Raw genomic sequence first — 23,452 nt, forward strand, 5'->3', positions numbered from 1 at the left:
AGAATAATGACAAATCTGGTTTTTGATGTGATGCCTTACCCAACAGCTGAATGTTGATTAAACTGACAAAGCCATTTATTAAGAGTATTAGATTAAGGGAGTTGGAAGTGAATAAATGGAACAAAAGGAAAATAAGGAGGAAATAAAGGAAAACGAGGGGTTTGTGACCTCCTGAACAGTTCTTTTACCATCCCTTTCATAATTGGGAGAGAATAGAAGGAAATGAAAAGAGAGTAAGCGATTACCCATTTTGTCTCTATTTTTCTTATTATAAGTGAATTTGCCTTCTTTAGCCAAATAATAAAACAGCCCTTTATTTTTTCTTTCTTTTGTCTTTTCCGAACAAAGTGAAGAGGTTAATATTATATTACTATTCCTTATTTTCTTTTCCTTTTCTTAGTTATTCAAACATGTAAAATACTTAACGCTATCCTCTCTTTTATTTTGTTCTCTCTCTTAAACAATGTTATCTTTTCCGTTCTATAATTTTTGAGGTCAGTATCACTTTTTGCCTCTCAAGAACACCACATAACCATTTTTACGTGTGTGAGAATTTGCAAAAATAAACTCGAAGGCATAAGGTATCCAAGGTCTCTCTTACCGTCCTTTCACTGACATGATTGAGCATCACGGAGCATTTAAAATATATATATATATATATATATATATTCTCAGATGTAGCTTCCATTTCCATATCTGAGTGTTGAATTACTACCCTTGGCAAGTGTTTGGCATAACATTTACGTAACTCATTTTGTTCACACAAGTAAAACATCCTTCTGAAAGGAGTATGCTAACAATGCAAGAATTATCAGACAGACACACACACACGTAATAAAAAAAACATAATCATTTTGAGAGATTAGATCCAAGACGTAAATAGTAAAGCGAACAACTGAAGAAACATGATTTAAAGTAGAGAAAACAGACTTGACAGCAAGTAGAATCATGAAAAAGGAACCCTATTACTGACCCCGAGTTCATTAAGACAAGGACCCAACGCAAGGACTTGTTTTTAGTTGAATAAGCTAGACTGCTAGAGTCCTGCAATTTCTACAAGTAATAATATGGACTATGTTTAACACATCCAAGTAATATGGACCATCTTCAACACATCACATGCAGTAAAGTCAACACCATTCCAAATTCTTTAAAAGGAGAATAAAGGCATATACATGCAATCTGTAGCTTCACCAAAAGGCAGGTAACACTGTAATAGATATGAAACAGAATTATGACAAATCTGGTCTTTGATGTGATGCCTTACCCAACAACCTAATGTTGATTAAACTGACAAAGCTATTTATTAAGAGTAATAGATTAAGGGAGTTGGAAGGGAATAAATGGAACGAAAGGAAAATGAGTAGGGAAAGAAAGGGAAACGAGGGGTTTGTAACCTCCTGAACAGTTCTTTTACCATCTCTTTCATAATTGGGAGAGAATAGAAGGAAATGGAAAGAGAGTGAGCAATTACCCATTTTGTCTCTATTTTTTTTTATTATAAAATTTGCCTTCTTTCCCCAAATAATAAAACACCCCTTCATTTTTTCTTTCTTTTGTCTTTTCCAAACACAATGAAGAGGTTACTATTATATTACTATTCCTTATTTTCTTTTCCTTTTCTTAGTTATTCAAACATGTAAAATACTTTACGCTATCCTTTCCTTTCTTTTGTTCTCGCTCTTAAACAATGCTATCTTCTCCTTTCTATAATTTTTGAGGCCAGTATCACTTTTTGCCTTCTCAAGAACACCACATAACCATTTTTATGTGTGAGAATTTGCAAAAATGAACTCGAAGGCTTAAGCTAAAGCTGGAACCTATGCGGGTAATTGAACCTAAAAAATATTGAGGGCGAACCATCCAACAGGGAAGCTTGGGCTATTGATTCCCAAGAAGGGGTTGGTTCCAAATTCCAATTAAGGTTGATCAGGTTGGGCTGAGTCAAGGCCCAAGACTGTGTGACAGAAGCTGTGCCTGTCACACACATTGTTCATGCTAAAACTTGATCCAACCTTTAGGATTGGGTTTGGGTTAGCTTAAAACTCGACCCAACTACTCTCAACTACAAACACACAGCAATCTCTAGCCCTCTAAAGTGATGTTTGATTCTGGGCATCCCTTGAAATGATATAATTTTATGGTGGTTTTTTTTTTTTTTTTTTGGTTAAAGATATAATTTTATGGCGTATTGCAGCACAAGGCCATTTTATTTATTTATTTATCTTTTTGTTTCCTTGGAATATTAGGCATTAAAAAAAAATAAAATTCCAGTAAATATAAAAAATCGAAAATTGATGTCTTGCATTCAATCTTACAAAGAAAAATTGAACAAACAATAATAAATAACGGTTCGGCCAAGTGGTCTAAAATGCTAGATTTAGGCTTTCGTCTGAAAGGGGTCATAATTGAATCCTTAGGCTCCATTTCAACATCTAAGAAATCCATCATGCCTCAAATCTAAAATCACCTTGCACTTCTAAATCTTTTATTTGAGTTCAAATCCCTTAAAAACAAATCCATTCATTTATCCAAATGAACCATAATATCTGTTAGTTTTCACTCCAAATAACGGTATATCACATTCCCCAGTAATTTATTTTCCCACTCAAACAAAACCTTGAAACCTTTTTCCATGCAGCCAAGCAACGTTATTAGAGCTTTTGACAGAGAAATCCATGAAATTGTCCCCGGAACAATAGGGATAGATATAAAGGAAGAGTATATCATACAAGCTAACTCGTAGAGCAAAAGTAGATTATGTTATAACAAATCTCCAGTAAGAACTATATTAATTCTAGATGATAAATTGTTTCATCAGATGTAAAATGGCGAAGATCCACGAGCATATATAAACGATTTGCCATCAATTTTTTTTTGTAGAATTTTCTATAGTAATATATGGAAAAGCTGAAGCATTCTTGACATTACATTTTGTCTCGTGTCTACATGAAGAAGAAGATTTCAAGAAAACTTTAGATAGTATGATCCTGAAGATTATATAATGATCTATGAAACAGTGTTTTTTCTATAATAATATAATTAACGTATGTCACGGAAAAAGCTGCACATAACCAGTTATTATAGCAATTCCTAATATGATAAGAGGGGGTAAAATTACAAATGCTCCTATGGTGGCATAGAAAACTGTATCATTCCTCTGAGACACTTCGTTCAGGTAAGCCTGCCTTCTTATGTTTCTCTTCTGTGAGATAGTTAAGAACTTAGGACTGACCTTCTTTAAATTTTTACCCAACGGAATATCGAAATTGTCATCCCTGTTACCAACCAATTGTGCAAGCTGATCACGGATTGTTAATTTTCCTGAGCCACCATCGCTTTTATAACCTGGTGATGAAATTTGTGAATCTTAGCTCTATTTTCTAAAAGTACTTTGTAAAATGGGTTGACATTTTTCTTGTAATCTAAAATTTTAACTTAATTTTTTCTAACGAAAAGACGGAATTAACTCACGTACCATCATCAAATGAGCTCCCAGAAGTGAGTTGCTCCAAGAGATCCAGCTGTGAACGAGTAGAAGACAGAGACCCTTCAAACAAAAAACAAAATGCTAAGAAAAATTATATCACAACTCAAAAATATGTGTAATCAACGTCAACATATACACACACAAATGCTGCTTTATGAATGTAACCATTTGATAGTCTTACAAAACCCAGTTCAAAGTCATGAATTATAGAACAATGAACAGTATATTGTTGCACCGATTCTTTCCGCACATCTTTTCTTTGAACAATTGGATATGCCATCTGTAAACAACTGAATAGACCAGTTCAATTTTATGTTGCCAACCTAGTCAAAAAATGTCATTATTACTTTAAAATGAGAAACTGACATGCTACTACGTGTTGGCCTCTCCAAGATTCAAGAATTTGCAAGGATTGAGTTCAATTCATTTGAAAGTTCAACAAACAATTGAATAGTTGAACAAACTACCAAAAATTGTCGCATTTCTTATAAATAATTATAATTTCATAGACTAATACGTGGATTTGAAAGAAAATTTCTAATGACTTGAAGTCAAAATCAATTAATCTACAAACAGAAGTGGTCACGTGACACAAGTTACGAAATTAAAGTTATGAATTCCTCATAAAATTTAAAATGAAAAACTAACTGATGATGCAGTGTTCAAGTCTGTGCAAGCAAGTAGCACTACTGGCACTGAATCTGAAATAAAATTTTGACACATTATAAGTTGCTATAAATTTCGTAGTCAATTCAAAAATTGTAATGTTGTAGGCAACGTCTGTTTTTTTTTTTTTTTTTTCCCTGGGTAAGTGACCAGAATTATATTACAAAAAAACATGTACATAATGAAGAAAGGCATACTGTCCCTAGAACATAGAACAAGGGCTAAAACCAAAGGCCGAACAAATGAGAGAAACAACAAAAAAAGAAAAGTAATTTCTTTATAATGTTTTTGAATGTTGTTTCACATATAAAGATTACAAGACTCCCATTATTAAATCCATGACATGGAAAATGCCATCATGAGTCCACCAAAGCAGGGGTTCACCAATGTTCTTCACTCTCTTTCTACAAATTTTGTGCCCATGAACTGTTTAGTTTAAGTCCTGAAAGAGAATCCATTCACATATAGTAAAGAATTATTGGCTTATATTTGGAAACAGGCATGTACTTATTATAGAATTTTGTGCTCCTGCCATTGCGGGGTCTAGGAGGGTCAAAATTACAGAGTCTTACAATCATTCAACCAAACTACCAGCAAAAAGATTGCATTCAACCAATTAGATAGTAAACCCAATTTCCAATATAAAGAGCAGTGAATTCATAGAACAAACTAGCTAGCTTTAAGCTTCAGTAGTTGACTAATAAAGACCAAAATATAAAAGCTTCAGCATACATATGAATATTATATAAATTTGATGCATCTGGGTCATGTTAGAGAATCAAAATACATATATATATATATATGTGTGTGTGTGTGTGTAAAGATTATATAGAATGATGGCATACCAGGGTAAGAAGGAGGGTCCTCCTCAGTGACTCCACTTTCTGTTCCTTCAGATAGAGCAGCAGTTGTGAAAGAAGATGAAGAGTGGTAGAGTTTGAAGAGATGTTTGTGTTTTGGAATCAGAAATGGGAGCTTCTGGTGAACAGAAAGAGAACTCAAATTCAAGGCCATTTATTCCCTTATAGTTGAAGCTGTTCTCTTTGTCTTTCTATTCATTGTCTCTGAGTCTGAGGCTGTAATTCAATTTATGTTAATATACTGTATCTTATTTATATGGCCATCTCAATTCAAATTTGGGGGAAAAACATCTCCTCCACATAAATTTCATGTGGGCACGGCTGTAATGACCAAGTAGAGTAATGACCAAGTAGAGCCAAGAGCAATGAGTCTGACCTCGTGTCACTCACTCACTTGGGTAGATCTTATTGTAGGAAAGTCCAAGAAAATATGAAATCTAAGTGGACACTCGAAAAACCTGTGCGCTTTCGAGATGGTTCTATATTTAAACTACATTTATTTGATTTTTTAATTATTTTAAAAAATTATCTCAATTTATTAGTAAAATTGTTGTCATGGGAGACTTCAGGACTTTCACGAGTTATTCAACTAGTTTTTGGGATCACAATTTTCTTTACAATTTTCACAGTTTTCGTTTAGATGAACTTTTTTAAATCAACAATGCAGCAATAATAATTTTAAATTAACAAGGCAATAATTTCATAAAAGTGTTAAATGTTCATTGCATGAGAATGGTATCGTTGTTGGATCTTTAATGCAACATTTCACCTTTTGATGTAATAATATATTGCAATATCTATATTTATATTTATCTATACTGCATATAAAAATGTTAAGCTTTTTTATTATCTTTTTATACATTTTTCACTATTCTTATCAATTTTAATTTTATTTTTTATTTAATCATTAATATGTGTAAATGAAACAATAATATCTTATTATGTATTTAATTTTCTGAATGGTAAAACGTGCGCACACTTCTGCCCACGCTCAAGCTCGAACCTCTCTTCTCCTCTTCAAGGATGGATTGATTATATCATTGGGTTGAAGGAGACATACCAATTATCATGTTACATCTCATTTGGATTTTAAGAGCGTGGCATTTCCAAAAACATGAATTTGAATTACTACGTATTATTATTATTATTTTTTTTTTATCTCTTCTTCATATGAAATAGATCAATATACCCTTGCCAACCAAGCTTTTTTGTCCTTTAGTGTATCAGAATTTACAACTCACAATGAGAAGGTTGTAACAGCATTCTTATCCAAACTTAGTCTCTAAGAAATGCAATTATAGTGCATACACTCTCACTCTAGGACCACATCAACGTGTCACACACCTAAACCTCAAGTAAAAAGACCAAAATGCCCTTGTAACAACCACTTGTTAATCTTAGCACAATACAGATCCTTAGACAGTATAATTAACAATGGATGCTAAATCACATCTGTTCAATGTAATGCAACTATCTAAACATATGTATAAACATATAATACAACTGTAAAAAGACCATAATGCCCCCAAAAAAGCATGTACCTAATTTTCATATGCAGAAAAATAACCTGAATAGGCTGAATGGCTGCAATGTACTATCTTAAACCATTGTGTAATTGTATCACAAGATGGTAAAAGACAATACAACCCACGTGTGATGATTTAAGCCACTATGCACCACAATGTTGATGGTAAAAGCCTTTGAAAGCTCTGTTACACCAGTTTTTTTACATTAAACAGGAAAACACCATTTGGTACTCATTAGGACCAACAATCTCCCCCTTTTGCCTTTAATGACAAAAACCCCAAAATGAAATAAGGACTGAGTAGAGAAGTCTCAGCAACACAAGTATATAAAAACCTCAGTTACAGATAATTAAAGACAAACACCAAAACCTTATAAAAGGATAAAAAAAAAAATATCCTTATTTCAGTCATTTTCTCCTCATTTTTGACATTGGAGGTCAAAAGGTGATAAGGATTAACAATGATAAACTCAATAAGGTAGCGGAACAACCCTGAGAATGTTTCTAAAGGCTGTAACTCTCTGAGGAAAAAGAGGTTTGGCCATAATATCTGCAAGTTGATCTTCAGTGGGCAAATATGTGATGTTAATAAGACCTTTTTGAACTTTATCTCTGAGAAAATAATATCTAATGTCAATATGTTTTCTTTTCCAATGAAGAGTTGGATTCTTATTGATAGCCTAGGCATTTTGATTATCATAGAACAGCTTGGGAGGACCTGAGAATTGAAGACAAAGGCCTGTAAGTGTTGTCTTCATCCAAAGAAGTTAAGAACTAGCTTGAGAAGCAGCAATATACTCAGCTTCTAAGGTTAAAAGGGACATTGTATCTTGTTTTTTGCTTAACCAAGCCACTGTATTGGAGCCAATGAGATAACAACAGCCTGAAGTGTGATTTAACCCAGTGTGTCTTGTGATGACCCGAAATGGATCCAAAAAAAATACGGAAGCAAAACATAAACAAGTCCTTAGAGATGTACGTCATTCCTAAGACACAAGAATGACCCTTCGAGGAGTTTTGAGGCTCAACGGAAGCAAAACGAAGACAATGGTATCAAAACCCTACCAAAAGAAGGATCAATGGTAAAATGACCATTTTACCCTAAGAGGAAGGAATTTGACTTCCAACAAGTCCAATGAGATCAAAAACATTCAAAAACATCCTTTGGTAACTTCACGTGAAATCCCAAGGCCAAAGGAAAAGAAATCCCAAATGAACCCTATCTCGGTTCGAACCAAATCTGACACCCTCTCATTAAAACAAGGATATCTCGAGCTAGGAGAAGAATCTGAAACTAAAATTGATACCATTGGAAATCTTACTTCGACACGGTCCATTTAGACTCAAGAACGAACTAATTCAGAGTTGAAACGAAAAAGTTACGAGAATTTGAAGTTGGAAGGCCAAAGTTGAACCTACAAAAAGGTTCTAGAAGACTTGAACCGGTTCAGCACCCTGAACTGGTTCAACATGGATATAACATCCATGTTAGACCCAAATCACATCTTGAACCAGTTCAGCCTCTCTGAACCGGTTCAACCCAACCAGAATTGAACCTAAACAGTAAAAATGCAGAAAAACCAGAAAAATGGGTTTGAAATGCGGTTTTCAAAACCAAGACGACATTTTTCAGAGAAATGCCGTGAAGAAACTCCCCCTGAAAACACATTTTCTATGTGGCAAAGTCAAGACTGGAATTTATTTTTTGAAAGAAAACCCCAAAATGCCCTTAAGCTAGAATATGCAAGAAAAATGTGAAATGAGTCCATAGGAGGCTCATTTCACCAAGGAATGAGTATTTCATGAAAACGATTATGCACGCAGATGTAACCTACCTATTGGGACGTGCTACAATGATCCACGGCTTAAAAATACCACCGATGCAAAATACAACCTGTAATACCCCGAAATTTTAAAGAATGTATTTAAATTAATTTTGTGTTAGGTTAATTAATTTTATTTATTTGTGCATACTACATTATTATATTAGGTTCATTTAATTGTGCATGTAAATTAATTGTGTATGTTAAAATAGTAAATTTGTTCATATAAATATGCATGTATTATTATTAATAATTTTATTTGTTGGTTATGCTTATATTAATCATTATTAGTTAAGTAAAGTATTATATTTGTGTTATATAGTATTATGATGATATAATGTATTATTTTGTAATAATAATAATTATATTAGTTTAATAATAATAATAATAATAATAATAATATAATAATAATAATTATAAAAGTTTTATTAATAATAATATTAGTAATAATAATATTAGTATTAAATCAAGGTAATGATGAAAAATTAAATACTAGGATAGAATTTCATTTACTATGGTAGAATGGTGGATCAAATATCTTGATTAAAGATAGCATTGTCTTAAAGCCATATAGGTAGGAGTATGAGAAATGGGTGAGAAGTTATTATAAATTAGATATTTGTATTATATATATTATATAAGTTTGCATATATATATTAGTAGCCAACTTACTCTAAAGGCAACTTACTTAAGTTAGAAAGCTTAAACATTTTAGTGAGCTATTTTATAAGAGTGAAAGGAAAAGAGAAAGAGAAAGAAGCTTGGACCGGTGTAGGCGATTTTACCCGACTACGCGCAGACCGGCGGATTTATTTTAAATCCAAAAAGGCAAGTTATTATCTACTTTTCCCCTTTGAATTAATAAATTAATTGTTTAGCTTATTTTTATGCATAGAGCCAAGGTTAGGAGGTTAATAAATTATTAATTTTATTTTATTAAATTAATGGAATTTTAATTATATAGGATGGTATATATTTATTTAATGTCCTATGAAATTAATAATGGCTAAAAATAATTAAATAAGACTTTATGGATTTTTCTAGAATTTTCTAGATTTTTCCGGGCATTTTCTGCAATTTCCGGCGACCTTCCGGCGAGTTTTCCGGTCGCCGGCAGTGGGGGAGACAACCGGAGTGATCCGGTGCAACGCGGCGCACCATAGGAGGGTGTACGCGCGTATCCTGGCCATTAATGGAGTCTGATTGATCCGGTGCATCGCGGTCCATGATACCGCGGTACACCCGGATCAGGGAACGTTGGATGGAGGAGATGCAGGTGGATTGATCCGGTGTGGCGCGCATACAGGAAAGCTGATGCAGCCAACCAACCGGAGGACGCCGCGTCAGCAATGCACCCTTAGTGCGCGCGTGGCAGCGCGTGCGCGCGCGTGGGACTCTGCAGACGCGCGTGGGAGCGCGTGCGGGCGCGTGGCTGATGCCAGACGCGCGTGGAGGCGCGTGGGAGAGTGGGGAAAGCTTGGCTGCGCGTGGGGAGGCTCTGGGAGGCGCGTGAGGGCGCGTGTGGGGTCCCTACAGCTGCTGAAAATTACCAGAATACCCCTAGGGCCTGTTTTGTAAATTCCAGAACCTTAAACTTGGATTTTTAGGTACTGTGTTGGTAATTACGGGTTTAACGGGCCACGAAATTATTATTTTAACACCCGTTACTTATTCTTATGACCGATTAATCTTTTCTAAGCATTTATTGGCTCGTTCTCAGTACGGATACTAATGTGGTTTATTTAAACGACATTGTTAAATATAAATAGTGTTATTATCGTATTAAATGGTATCAAAAAAATTACTGTTAAATTAAATAAGGCCATGGTTTTAGTCAGATAAATTATCCATGATATCTTATGGGATGTTTATACTGTTAATCGTATATAAACCATGATTATTTTGCTGTGTGCATTGCAGGGAATAAATGGACTGTTTATTATGTCGCATTTATATTATTTGGATGTGTTGCCATATAGAACCATGTGAGCTGACTAATAAGTTTAGACTCATTTATACCTTATGCATTCGTTGCGATAGACAGATGTGTGGCTGTCGGGGTATGTGGTTTAATATTATTGGCATGTGTTGCCTAATTGACATACTCGGATATTTATTAATATTATTGGCATGTGTTGCCTAAATTGACATTCTCGGTACATTTATTAATATTGTTGGCATGTGTTGCCTAATTTATATGCTCAGTATATTCATCAGTACTTTGCGAGGTGTTATCACTGTGTAGTTCGTTATAGTCTGTGTTGTCAGTACCGTGCACCATGTATAATAGCTGATTTCCCGGGTAGGGAAAGGCGACACTTAACCACCTAGTGTGAGTCTAAGTGATCACCGTCTATTCTGGTTGAGGTCATGTTATACATCGGATAGTTCCCATAGGATGTATACAGATATAGTACTCATCCGATTCATAATGATTAATTTATTTGATTCTCTGATTTGGGTCATAGTAGAGAGGACTTGCTCGTGGGGTTGACCCACCATTGTTGTTATTTCAGGATACGGTCAGTATCCGTTGCAAGGCTGAGGTTAGCAGTGTGGGACCATCATCCGAACTCATCTACTCTTACGATCCAGTGCAGGGTAGAAGTTTTATGTAATACTTCAGTTTCAGTTTTTAATTACTTTTGACGTTGAACTCTCAGGGTTATATTTAGGGATCCCTGACGTAGGATTTCCAAGTTGTAATGAAGTACTGTATGAAATAAAGGATGGATGGATGTTGTATTATTTAATGTTCCTTTCCTGTCTAAATTCTTTTATTTCCATCATTTTGTATTCCATGCTTGTATATTGCCAATTGTTTTTGATATCCCTCGTTTTTCGTGTATAAGCCTGATCAACTTATGCGGGGAAAATGTGGGGGTGTTACAGTTGGTATCAGAGCATTCCAGGTTCGAGTGTCTTAGGGATCTGTGATTACTATACTTCCGCGTTGTGTATTCTGATAATTAGAGCCTAAGTATTAGGGTTCTTTGTATTCTTTTAGTCGGTCTATTATAATGTACTGACGTTAGATTTTTTCTGAATTTAAAAGAAGGATGTCTCGGCGTGGGACAAGGAATGCGAACCGTCATCGCAGTATTTCCCCAACTCAAAATGAGAATCAGGAATTTTCTCCTCAAGTTGCTGATATCATTGCACGAGCTGTGGCAGCACGAGTAGCATCTGCTCTACGAAACCAGCAACCTCCTCCGATAGTACCTGTTCCTGAACCAGTGGCACAGCCAATGTCATGGGACAAGGTTCGTCACTCGTTCATCCGGGGAAATCCACCGACATTTGCAGGGTCCACAGATGTCTTGTTAGCATATCAGTGGAAACAGGAGAGCGAGCGTCATCTTCGGATGGTAATCTGTACCGAAGTGCAGAAACAGATGCTGGCTACGTTTATGCTGATAGGCAATGCATTGCAGTGGTGGGAGTCTATTACTACTGTCGATGAGAGGACCAGATTGACGTATGCTGAATTTCAGACTCGCTTTGACGACAAGTATTTTCCTATGTCAGTAAGATCAGCGATGAAGACTGAATTTCTGGATCTGCAACAGGAAGATATGACTGTGGCTGAGTATGAACAGAAGTTCATTAATTTGTCATTATTTGCACCAGAGGAGGTCAATACGGAAGAAAAGAAGCGAGACCGCTTTGTGAAGGGGTTGATATGGCCGATTAAAGTGGTGATCTTAGGTAGTCCGGCATATACTACTTATATCCAGGTGGTTAATGCCGCCTTACAGCACTGCCAGATGAGGAGTGATTACCGGAAGTCCAAGGGAGATAAGCGGACTAACCGAGACTACCAGACAGTGGAGAAAGGAAGCAGCAGTGGTGCCAAGTCCAATGATCGGGGCAGATTTCAAGGACATCCACCTTGGAAGAAAAACAAAGGAAACCCAGATGTGCAGAGGGATGGAGTCCCTAATCAGGGAAGACAAGGTGGGATACCTCAGACCGGACAGGAACAGTGGTCGGGAAATCAACAGAGAAGGTAGGCAGGTCCTTTTACGGGACGTTGTTATCACTGTAGAGAGATTGGGCATCCGGCCAAGATGTGTCCCAAAGCTAAGCAGGGACAGTATGGGCAGCCGAGACCTAATCAGCCGTTTCCTCTACCGGCCCCACCGATGCCACGTGGGCAAGTTCAAAATGTTCCGGCACTTCCAGCACCACCATTTCCTCCGGGACAACCTCCACAGCAGTTGCATCATGGCAGAATTTATAACTTCATGCCACATAATGCGCAGGCTCCTCAGGCTATTGAGGGTATGTTTTCTATACATGGTAGAACTGCTCGTATACTATTTGACACTGGTGCATCACATTCTTTTGTGTCTAGATCTTTTGTTATCTTATCTGGTATGACGACTCAGTTATGTGACCAACCTCTTAATATTTATACACCATTGGGAGTTGGCGCAATTTTACGAGAGTATAGCGGTGATATCCTTATAGATATGGGCCGGCTTCGATTTCTTGCAAATTTGTTAGTATTAGATATGCATTCGTATGATGTTATACTTGGGATGGACTGGTTATCTCAGTACCATGCTCAGGTTAACTGTTACGAAAAGTCTATTGTATTTTCTATACCAGGACAGGAGATGTATCTTCTTGTTGTACCACAACCTGATAGAGGGCCTAGCACTTATTTATTCGTTCTTGAGGAGGACTCACAGGAAGCGACTGCGGTATCTCTCGACAGCATTCCGGTAGTACAGGAATTCCAGGATGTATTCCAGGAAATTCCAGGCTTGCCACCGAGTCGAGAGATAGACTTCGTTATTAATTTAGCTCCAGGCACTACGCCTATTGCTAAGGCGCCGTACAGAATGGCACCAGTGGAGATGCGAGAGTTGAAAGATCAAATTCAGCAGTTGCTCAGCCAGGGATTTATTCGTAGGAGTACTTCACCATGGGGAGCACCAGTACTGTTTGTAAAGAAAAAGGATGGATCTCTTCGTCTTTGTATTGATTACAGAGAACTGAACAAGGTCACTATTCGCAACAAGTACCCGTTGCCCAGAATTGATGACCTATTTGATCAGTTGAAGGGAGCTACTTACTTCTCAAAGATCGATTTGAGGTCTGGTTATCATCAGCTACGAGTCAGAGAACAAGATGTTCCAAAGACAGCATTTCTCACGAGGTACGGATCTTATGAGTTTCGTGTTATGCCTTTCGGTTTAACGAACGCTCCAGCTGTCTTTATGGACTTGATGAATAGAGTATTCAGAGAATACTTAGATCAGTTTGTCATTGTTTTCATTGATGATATTCTGGTTTACTCTAAGTCGGAGAAGGACCATGCCAGACATTTACGCACAGTATTGCAGACACTTCGAGAACATCAGTTGTTTGCGAAGTTTGAGAAATGTGAATTTTGGCAGAAAGAGGTCAAATTTCTGGGTCATGTAGTGTCAGAAGAAGGGTTAGCAGTAGATCCAGCCAAGGTTGCGGCCGTTATGGAGTGGGGACAGCCTACCTCACCGACAGAGATCCGCAGTTTTCTGGGATTGGCAGGGTATTATCGCAGGTTCATCCAGGGATTTTCCAAAATTGCGGGTCCACTTACTCATCTAACTAAGAAGAATGTACCATTTGTATGGGATGATTCTTGTCAGACTGCTTTTGCTGAATTGAAGAGTAAGTTAACTTCTGCACCTGTCTTAGCCACACCTCAGAGTGGAATCGAGTATTTAGTATTTACCGACGCTTCTCTGAAGGGTTTGGGTTGTGTGTTGATGCAAGAAGAGCGACCAGTTTCTTATGGGTCTAGGAAACTTAAGCCTCATGAGCTTAATTACCCGACTCACGATCTAGAACTCGCAGCAGTGGTTTTTGCCTTGCGTATTTGGAGACATTATCTTTTGGGGGAGACTTTTCGATTGTTTAGCGATCATAAGAGTCTACAGTATTTGTTCACACAGAGGGAACTGAATATGAGACAGCGCAGATGGTTGGAGTTCGTGAAAGACTATCATTTCTCTATTCAGTATCATCCAGGGAAGGCGAATGTTGTAGCAGACGCACTTAGCCGCCGACCCTATGTCAGCCTTTCAGCTTTGTTTACAACAGAGTGGGATACTTTGAAGACGGTTGATGAGTTAGCAGACGCTTTTATGGCATGTGTGGTAGTAACTCCTTCTATCATTCATCAGGTCATTCAAGCGCAACTCTCAGATCAACAGTGTATTGATCGGGTTTCGGAGTTAGCCTCCGGAGATGTTCCTTTTTATTCTATAGGGACTGATGGAGGATTGAGGTACAAGGGACGTTTAATTGTGCCTTCAGCTGATAATTTGAGAAATGTTGTGATGAGAGAGACACACACTTCTCAGTTCTCTGTACATCCAGGGGGAGACAAGATGTATCAGGACATGAAACGCCAGTTTTGGTGGGCTGGCATGAAAAGAGATATAGCTATCTTTGTCTCTAAATGTAGCACCTGTCAGATGATTAAGATTGATCATCAGAGACCGCCAGGATCGTTACAGCCACTTCCCATACCAGAGTGGAAATGGGAAAGTATTTCCATGGACTTTATAGAGGGATTACCTACTTCACAGCATAATCACAACTCTATTTGGGTCATTGTTGATAGATTGACCAAGTCCGCTCACTTTCTGCCTGTTCGGTCAAGCTTTACGTCAGAACAGTATGCTAAGCTGTATATTGCAGAAATGGTGAAACTTCATGGTGTACCATTGTCCATCGTATCAGATAGAGATCCGAAGTTTGTATCAGGATTTTGGAGGAGCTTTCAGCAGGCTTTGGGTACAGAACTATATCTTAGCACTGCTTATCATCCTCAAACAGATGGACAGACTGAGCGAGTTAATCAGATTTTAGAAGACATGTTGCGGGCATGTGTTCTTGATTTTAAGGGCAATTGGGAGGAATATTTGCCACTTTCAGAGTTTGCTTATAACAATAGTTATCAGAAAACTATTGGTATGGCACCATTTGAGGCTTTGTACGGCAGACCGTGTAGGTCTCCTGTCTGTTGGCTTGGAGTTGGTGAGAACAGCTTTTTAGGTCCTGAATTTATTAAGGACACGTCAGAAAAGATCGCTATCATTAGGGATCGGATGCGTACAGCTCAAAGCAGACAGAAAAGTTATGCTGACCGTCGAACTCGTGCTTTGGAGTTTAAGGTTGGTGATCAGGTTTTGCTTAAGGTTTCTCCTATGAAGGGAGTCATGCGGTTTGGGTCAAAGGGTAAGTTATCGCCTCGTTTTGTGGGTCCTTTTATGATTACAGATCGGATTGGGGCAGTAGCTTATCGTCTGGCTCTACCAGATAATCTTCATAGAGTACATAATGTTTTTCATGTATCTATGCTGCGAAAATTTCTACGGGATGAAGATCGATACCAACACATTGATGTGGGTGAGATTGAGTTGCAACCCGATGCAACCTATTTGGAACAACCTTACTGTATTCTCGATCGTAGGAATCAGATACTGCGCACGAAGACTATTCCATTAGTACGTGTACAGTGGAGCCATCATAGTGCTACAGAGTCTACTTGGGAACGGGAAGATATTATCCGTGCCAAGTATCCAGAACTTTTTAATACAGGTATGTAGTGAATTTCGGGGACGAAATTCCTTTATTAGGGGGGGAGAATGTAATACCCCGAAATTTTAAAGAATGTATTTAAATTAATTTTATGTTAGGTTAATTAATTTTATTTATTTGTGCATACTACATTATTATATTAGGTTCATTTAATTGTGCATGTAAATTAATTGTGTATGTTAAAATAGTAAATTTGTTCATATAAATATGCATGTATTATTATTAATAATTTTATTTGTTGGTTATGCTTATATTAATCATTATTAGTTAAGTAAAGTATTATATTTGTGTTATATAGTATTATGATGATATAATGTATTATTTTGTAATAATAATAATTATATTAGTTTAATAATAGTAATAATAATAATAATAATATAATAATAATAATTATAAAAGTTTTATTAATAATAATATTAGTAATAATAATATTAGTATTAAATCAAGGTAATGATGAAAAATTAAATACTAGGATAGAATTTCATTTACTATGGTAGAATGGTGGATCAAATATCTTGATTAAAGATAGCATTGTCTTAAAGCCATATAGGTAGGAGTATGAGAAATGGGTGAGAAGTTATTATAAATTAGATATTTGTATTATATATATTATATAAGTTTGCATATATATATTAGTAGCCAACTTACTCTAAAGGCAACTTACTTAAGTTAGAAAGCTTAAACATTTTAGTGAGCTATTTTATAAGAGTGAAAGGAAAAGAGAAAGAGAAAGAAGCTTGGACCGGTGTAGGCGATTTTACCCGACTACGCGCAGACCGGCGGATTTATTTTAAATCCAAAAAGGCAAGTTATTATCTACTTTTCCCCTTTGAATTAATAAATTAATTGTTTAGCTTATTTTTATGCATAGAGCCAAGGTTAGGAGGTTAATAAATTATTAATTTTATTTTATTAAATTAATGGAATTTTAATTATATAGGATGGTATATATTTATTTAATGTCCTATGAAATTAATAATGGCTAAAAATAATTAAATAAGACTTTAGGGATTTTTCTAGAATTTTCTAGATTTTTCCGGGCATTTTCTGCAATTTCCGGCGACCTTCCGGCGAGTTTTCCGGTCGCCGGCAGTGGGGGAGACAACCGGAGTGATCCGGTGCAACGCGGCGCACCATAGGAGGGTGTACGCGCGCATCCTGGCCATTAATGGAGTCTGATTGATCCGGTGCATCGCGGTCCATGATACCGCGGTACACCCGGATCAGGGAACGTTGGATGGAGGAGATGCAGGTGGATTGATCCGGTGTGGCGCGCATACAGGAAAGCTGATGCAGCCAACCAACCGGAGGACGCCGCGTCAGCAAGGCACCCTTAGTGCGCGCGTGGCAGCGCGTGCGCGCGCGTGGGACTCTGCAGACGCGCGTGGGAGCGCGTGCGGGCGCGTGGCTGATGCCAGACGCGCGTGGAGGCGCGTGGGAGAGTGGGCAAAGCTTGGCTGCGCGTGGGGAGGCTCTGGGAGGCGCGTGAGGGCGCGTGTGGGGTCCCTACAGCTGCTGGAAATTACCAGAATACCCTTAGGGCCTGTTTTGTAAATTCCAGAACCTTAAACTTGGATTTTTAGGTACTGTGTTGGTAATTACGGGTTTAACGGGCCACGAAATTATTATTTTAACACCCGTTACTTATTCTTATGACCGATTAATCTTTTCTAAGCATTTATTGGCTCGTTCTCAGTACGGATACTAATGTGGTTTATTTAAACGACATTGTTAAATATAAATAGTGTTATTATCGTATTAAATGGTATCAAAAAAATTACTGTTAAATTAAATAAGGCCATGGTTTTAGTCAGATAAATTATCCATGATATCTTATGGGATGTTTATACTGTTAATCGTATATAAACCATGATTATTTTGCTGTGTGCATTGCAGGGAATAAATGGACTGTTTATTATGTCGCATTTATATTATATGGATGTGTTGCCATATAGAACCATGTGAGCTGACTAATAAGTTTAGACTCATTTATACCTTATGCATTCGTTGCGATAGACAGATGTGTGGCTGTCGGGGTATGTGGTTTAATATTATTGGCATGTGTTGCCTAATTGACATACTCGGATATTTATTAATATTATTGGCATGTGTTGCCTAAATTGACATTCTCGGTACATTTATTAATATTGTTGGCATGTGTTGCCTAATTTATATGCTCAGTATATTCATCAGTACTTTGCGAGGTGTTATCACTGTGTAGTTCGTTATAGTCTGTGTTGTCAGTACCGTGCACCATGTATAATAGCTGATTTCCCGGGTAGGGAAAGACGACACTTAACCACCTAGTGTGAGTCTAAGTGATCACCGTCTATTCTGGTTGAGGTCATGTTATACATCGGATAGTTTCCATAGGATGTATACAGATATAGTACTCATCCGATTCATAATGATTAATTTATTTGATTCTCTGATTTGGGTCATAGTAGAGAGGACTTACTCGTGGGGTTGACACACCATTGTTGTTATTTCAGGATACGGTCAGTATCCGTTGCAAGGCTGAGGTTAGCAGTGTGGGACCATCATCCGAACTCATCTACTCTTACGATCCAGTGCAGGGTAGAAGTTTTATGTAATACTTCAGTTTCAGTTTTTAATTACTTTTGACGTTGAACTCTCAGGATTATATTTAGGGATCCCTGACGTAGGATTTCCAAGTTGTAATGAAGTACTGTATGAAATAAAGGATGGATGGATGTTGTATTATTTAATGTTCCTTTCCTGTCTAAATTCTTTTATTTCCATCATTTTGTATTCCATGCTTGTATATTGCCAATTGTTTTTGATATCCCTCGTTTTTCGTGTATAAGCCTGATCAACTTATGCGGGGAAAATGTGGGGGTGTTACACAACCCCTTGACGGCCAAAAATGACGAAAATGATCTCGAAAAGGGAAATTTGAAAACCAAAATTTACAAATGATTTCAAATTACTGTTTACCCTTAACCACACTTCATACATGATTAATGAGACCCTATGAAAGAATAAAAATAAAATTCCCACACCCGATGCAAACATAGTGAAGCAATGACTTGATATTTTTCAATATTTCCATAATAAACCTTGAAAGTGAAAATGCATAGGATACAAATTAAATATCATTGGCCTATGGCCTTATCTTATACATATCAAATACATTGTAAAGAGTGTACTTATATACACATTACATGTTTAGAATCAAATATACACATTTTGACATATAAGGCTACAAGTGGCATTTCAAGCCAACCTCAACAAGAATGGAAACCTTCAAGTCCACAAATCATCCAAGCATAATGAGATGAGCATGCATAGACTAACATAAAGCTACTCGTAGCAGATGAGCATGCATAGACCTACCATTTTACAAGGTTATCACATCAATGCGAAACAATTCAAAAGGTTATTCCACTTAACGTCTATGTCAAATATGAGACTCATGGAGCATCCTAAGCTACCTTAGATCATTTCTAGCATAGCATACTATACAAAGCAATAAGATATAGATTCTCAAAGCCATCAACTTGAAATCTAAAATAAGAAAACAACGAAAGTGGATCATGCCACCTAACGTCTATGTTCCAAATGAATCTATAAGATCATTCCTAAGCTACATTTGAACATTTTAACATAAATGTACTTAACAACATCAAAGTTTGCAATGATTCATTAAAAATCATAATGTCTGAATGTACTTAACAACATTAAAACCTGCGATGATTCATTAAAAATCATAATCCATAAATGTACTTAACAACATTAAATCGCCAACAACCAAAACTACAAGTCACAATTAAACATTGATTGTCAACTTGGAATTGAATGCGAAATCAAATAGTGGAAGACTTGGACATTAAATCTTAGAGTAAACCAAGACCTAAATAGTTATTCCGGGCACTAACCCGTTGGGAATACCACCCCGTGCACATTAATGACTTAGAGGACTCTTGTTGGTGTGTCATCGCACCAATGTCTAAAGATGTGCAAAAGAGTGTGAGTGTGCAATGTGACCAAGTTTTAAATTTGTAAAAGTCACTACTACCTTTAACTAAAAATATAGCTAGGGTGAGTAGGGTGAGTCCCAAGGGATTTTAGGCGTGCTTGCAATGGAAATAATGTACAGGGTTAGTAGGTCGAGTGATCAAAAAGTGGTGTGTTTGGTTGATTAGACTACAAACTAAACAAAACAAGTTCAATGTAGAATAAGCAAATTAAATGAAATTTAGAGAAAACAAGAGAGTGAAGTCTTGGGGTCTAGAGGTCACCACTAAACATCACCATTCTAGACATTCAATGTATAATTAATGAGAGGAAATATGTGTTGCAATTTGAGAGTGTGTGATTGATTGTTTCAACAAGTATGGATGACCAATTAAGCATATATTGTCTAAGCAACCTAGTGAATAGCACAACACATCAAACTAAGCCATTAATCCTTCCTTTAAGCTCACAATCCAAATACATCACATAGTTAGAGAATAATACTACTTGCATTCATAAGCATAGAACATTAAACAACAAGTATGGATTGTCCTCCCATTTAACCACTAAGACAACTACACTACAACTAAGTTAAGGGCATGAAAATTAAACTAAATAAACTAAGAGAGAGGCACAATCCATCAAGGCATGAGTATGAACTATCAAATAAACAATAATAGTATTCTATTAAGCACTATGCCTTGACAATCTCTAGATCCATAGCATCAACACACATAGACATGCATCAATAACATAAAAACTAGAGATAAATATATGAAAATTTATTCTAGCATACATAGACATATGGATAGAATGAAATGATCAATTAGAAGTATTAAACCACACAAATCATTGAATAAACAAGATTCATATATAAAACAAGTGTCAAGACAAGATTACAATACAAATTCCCTCAAAATACAAAACATTAGAATCTAGAAAACATGCTTAGGGCTAACTCTAGCCCCAAGAAGATGTTTATCCACTCATTGAAGTAGTCATCCAACCCTCAAGGGCTATCTCCATGGTAGGAATGACCTCCTTCTTGATGGAAACCCTAAAAGAATGGAAGAACTCCCGAGAATAAGAATGTGTCTCTAGTCTCTCCTCCTCTCTTTTCTTCCTCTCTAAGAATGTTTTTAAGTATATCTCTTTGTTGTAATGACCCGGTCATTTACCTTCCTTTCCTTTTTCTGAAATTTTTCCGTTTAATTTTCCTTTCCGAGCTCTATTTCTCGTCACTGAGTGTCGTCTCGGGTGCTCGGAAATGGTTTCTGAGACTCTTTTGTTCGAATTGACAACTTTCTTTAAGGACCTAGTCATTTCCACATTTTTCGTTTTTCGACACTATTCACTTTTCGTCCTTTTCCCTATTTCATCTTTTTCCTATTCTGTCTTTTCCCCGTTTGTCACTTTTTGGCACAGCCTCACTTTCATACTCGGAGTTAGTTTTTGACTTCACGTATCTTTAGTCTAAGTGGTTTCCACGAAATACGTATCTTTACTTTTACAAGAAAGTACTCTAGTTGCTCCCGGTGTCCATAGGGGAATGGATGCACAGTTCTTCAGAATCTTTTTCTTTTCTTGGGGTGTTTTTGTAAATATCTTTTGAAAATATTTTATTTTAGGGGTTTTTAAGAAAATATTTTTGGAAGATATTTTCATTCTAGGTCATTAGTGCAGTTAACCCTTTTTGGAGGGTCATTGTGCAATTAACGAAAGTTATTACAAAAATACCTCGTTTCTAGCCTGTATCCTCGTATGGGGTTCATTTTCACATTTCGTCGAGTCGTGTACTCTTAGAATTTCTTTCTGGTCATTTTTCTCTAGTTTTAGGGTTTCTGACCCCAGTTGCCGCCGAACTTATTCGGGGCATATCTCTCTACTCGGGACTCGATTTTTAATTTCATTCCTTTTGTTATTCATATTTTCTCATTTTGATCTTTTTTGTTCACGGAGTTTTGCCATTTGAGCGCGTTTGCTCAAAATCCACTTTTTCGGACCTAGCGAGACCTGTTCGGGGCACTTTTGAGATTTTCTATAAATAGGGGAGTCTTAAGTCAAAAAGTCAGATTTCATCATCTTCTTCCCCCTTGGTCGGAAGCTATGGGAGCCCAAGGGGCTGCCTTTACTCTTTCTTCTCCTCCACTTGATTTCCTTAGTGAAAAGTCTTCGACCTTAACGTTTATCGTAGGCCTCGACGTGTTCTACCTTTCCCCCTTATTAGAACCCATTTCTGAACTTTTTTTGAGTTTGGGTTTGAAATCAAGTTGTGATTTTCATGGGGCTTCCTAGGGATTCTTGTTCACCGTATTGTCCCCGACAAAACCCCAAAGTATCGTCGGATTCGAAGCACTTTTCTTTCAGTGGGGATTTGAGATTTTCATCTCAAATTGAGGTAGGGGGTGTTATAATTTATTTTCTTGTTATATTTCATGCTTATGATGCTTATACAATTCATTTACATGTCTTTGTATCAAATCTAGAAACTTTAATTAATTATTTCTTTGTGTAAGATTTAATTTTCTCGGTTGCTCATAACTTGGTTTAAACATGTGATATGATAGAATATTACCCCTTGATATGTTCATTGACATATATTAAATTGAGAGCTTTTGGACAAGTATTAAAGATTTTATTTAATATTTATCTTGAATAAATATTTAATTCATGTGGCCTTAACTAGCTTGAAATCAATATGTGTTAGCATATTATATTAGGCCCTAGCATGCTCTTCAACATAGGTGAATTTGAGAGAAATCGGAGATGTTTTGAAATCTAGTAATATTTAATTAATTTGATTAATTAATTTATTTCATGTGCACTATTCACTCTACTGGAATTCCGACTTGATATTATTGATGTGCATGCCATATGATTTCACATATATTATTTTGAGAATTTTTGAATAACTTTGATTTCTAGAGGTTAATTAATTTTTACTTAGGGTTCTAATGAGTTAGACTTGTATTTCATGGGGCTTTTGCATTTTTATCATGTATTGTGACTTGTTGCAACTTAGCTTCATTAATGTAGTTAATGAATTTGCACCCTTACATTGGAATAATTCAATTGTTCAAGTGTTGTTAAACAAATAATTAAATCATTAATCTTATACTAGTGGTATAATTACATCAATGGATTCCTTGTGTTTTTAATCCTAATTTTATAGTCTATTTAGATGCAATCTATGATTTCTTGACATTTCACATGCCATCATAGTTGAGAACTTAGGATATGACTTGTGTGTTCCAAAATCTTGGTTGTGCATGAAATGTGGTTTAATACATTACTTGTATCTTGATATATTCTTGGTTGCACAACTTGTTAATTTTGGAACTTGGGATATCAATCAAGAATTGACATGGCTAGGACTTGGTTCTAGTACGGGAGATAGAGAGCTCCCTACACTACAGTGCACACTAGGGGAAGGTACCCATGGGTTAGTAGCCCTAAAATGATCCCAAGAGTACGGTTTTAATCCGGGCGATATCCGAGTATCCACGTT

The 23,452-nt window shown here is 36.6% G+C and overlaps 1 protein-coding gene across 1 annotated transcript; it reads right to left on the minus strand.

Annotated features, from left to right (window-relative positions):
• Window positions 1–2,824: 2,824 nt before the first annotated feature.
• LOC132311155 (uncharacterized) lies at window positions 2,825–5,247 on the minus strand. The gene is made up of 3 exons (XM_059808917.1): window positions 5,002–5,247; window positions 3,479–3,550; window positions 2,825–3,348 (listed from the first exon to the last, which is right to left on the minus strand). Exons 1-3 carry the CDS (start codon window positions 5,168–5,170, stop codon window positions 3,053–3,055), a joined length of 537 nt encoding a protein of 178 aa, XP_059664900.1. The 5' UTR covers window positions 5,171–5,247; the 3' UTR covers window positions 2,825–3,052.
• Between the last annotated feature and the right edge of the window lie 18,205 nt (window positions 5,248–23,452).

The sequence above is a fragment of the Cornus florida genome, unplaced genomic scaffold (genome assembly GCF_030987335.1).
Source record: "Cornus florida cultivar Cherokee Brave unplaced genomic scaffold, ASM3098733v1 CherokeeBrave_3.0.0_Hap2_Chr06, whole genome shotgun sequence".
Classification (NCBI taxonomy): Eukaryota; Viridiplantae; Streptophyta; class Magnoliopsida; order Cornales; family Cornaceae; genus Cornus; species Cornus florida.

Coding starts and splice junctions, on each gene's coding strand:
- LOC132311155 (XM_059808917.1), bottom strand. CDS start 5,170: ATGGCCTTGAATTTGAGTTCTCTTTCTGTTCACCAGAAGCTCCCATTT. Junction 3,551..5,001: donor GGACCCTCCTTCTTACCCTG/GTATGCCATCAT, acceptor TTTTGTTTGAAG/GGTCTCTGTCTTCTACTCGT. Junction 3,349..3,478: donor TGGGAGCTCATTTGATGATG/GTACGTGAGTTA, acceptor TTTCATCACCAG/GTTATAAAAGCGATGGTGGC.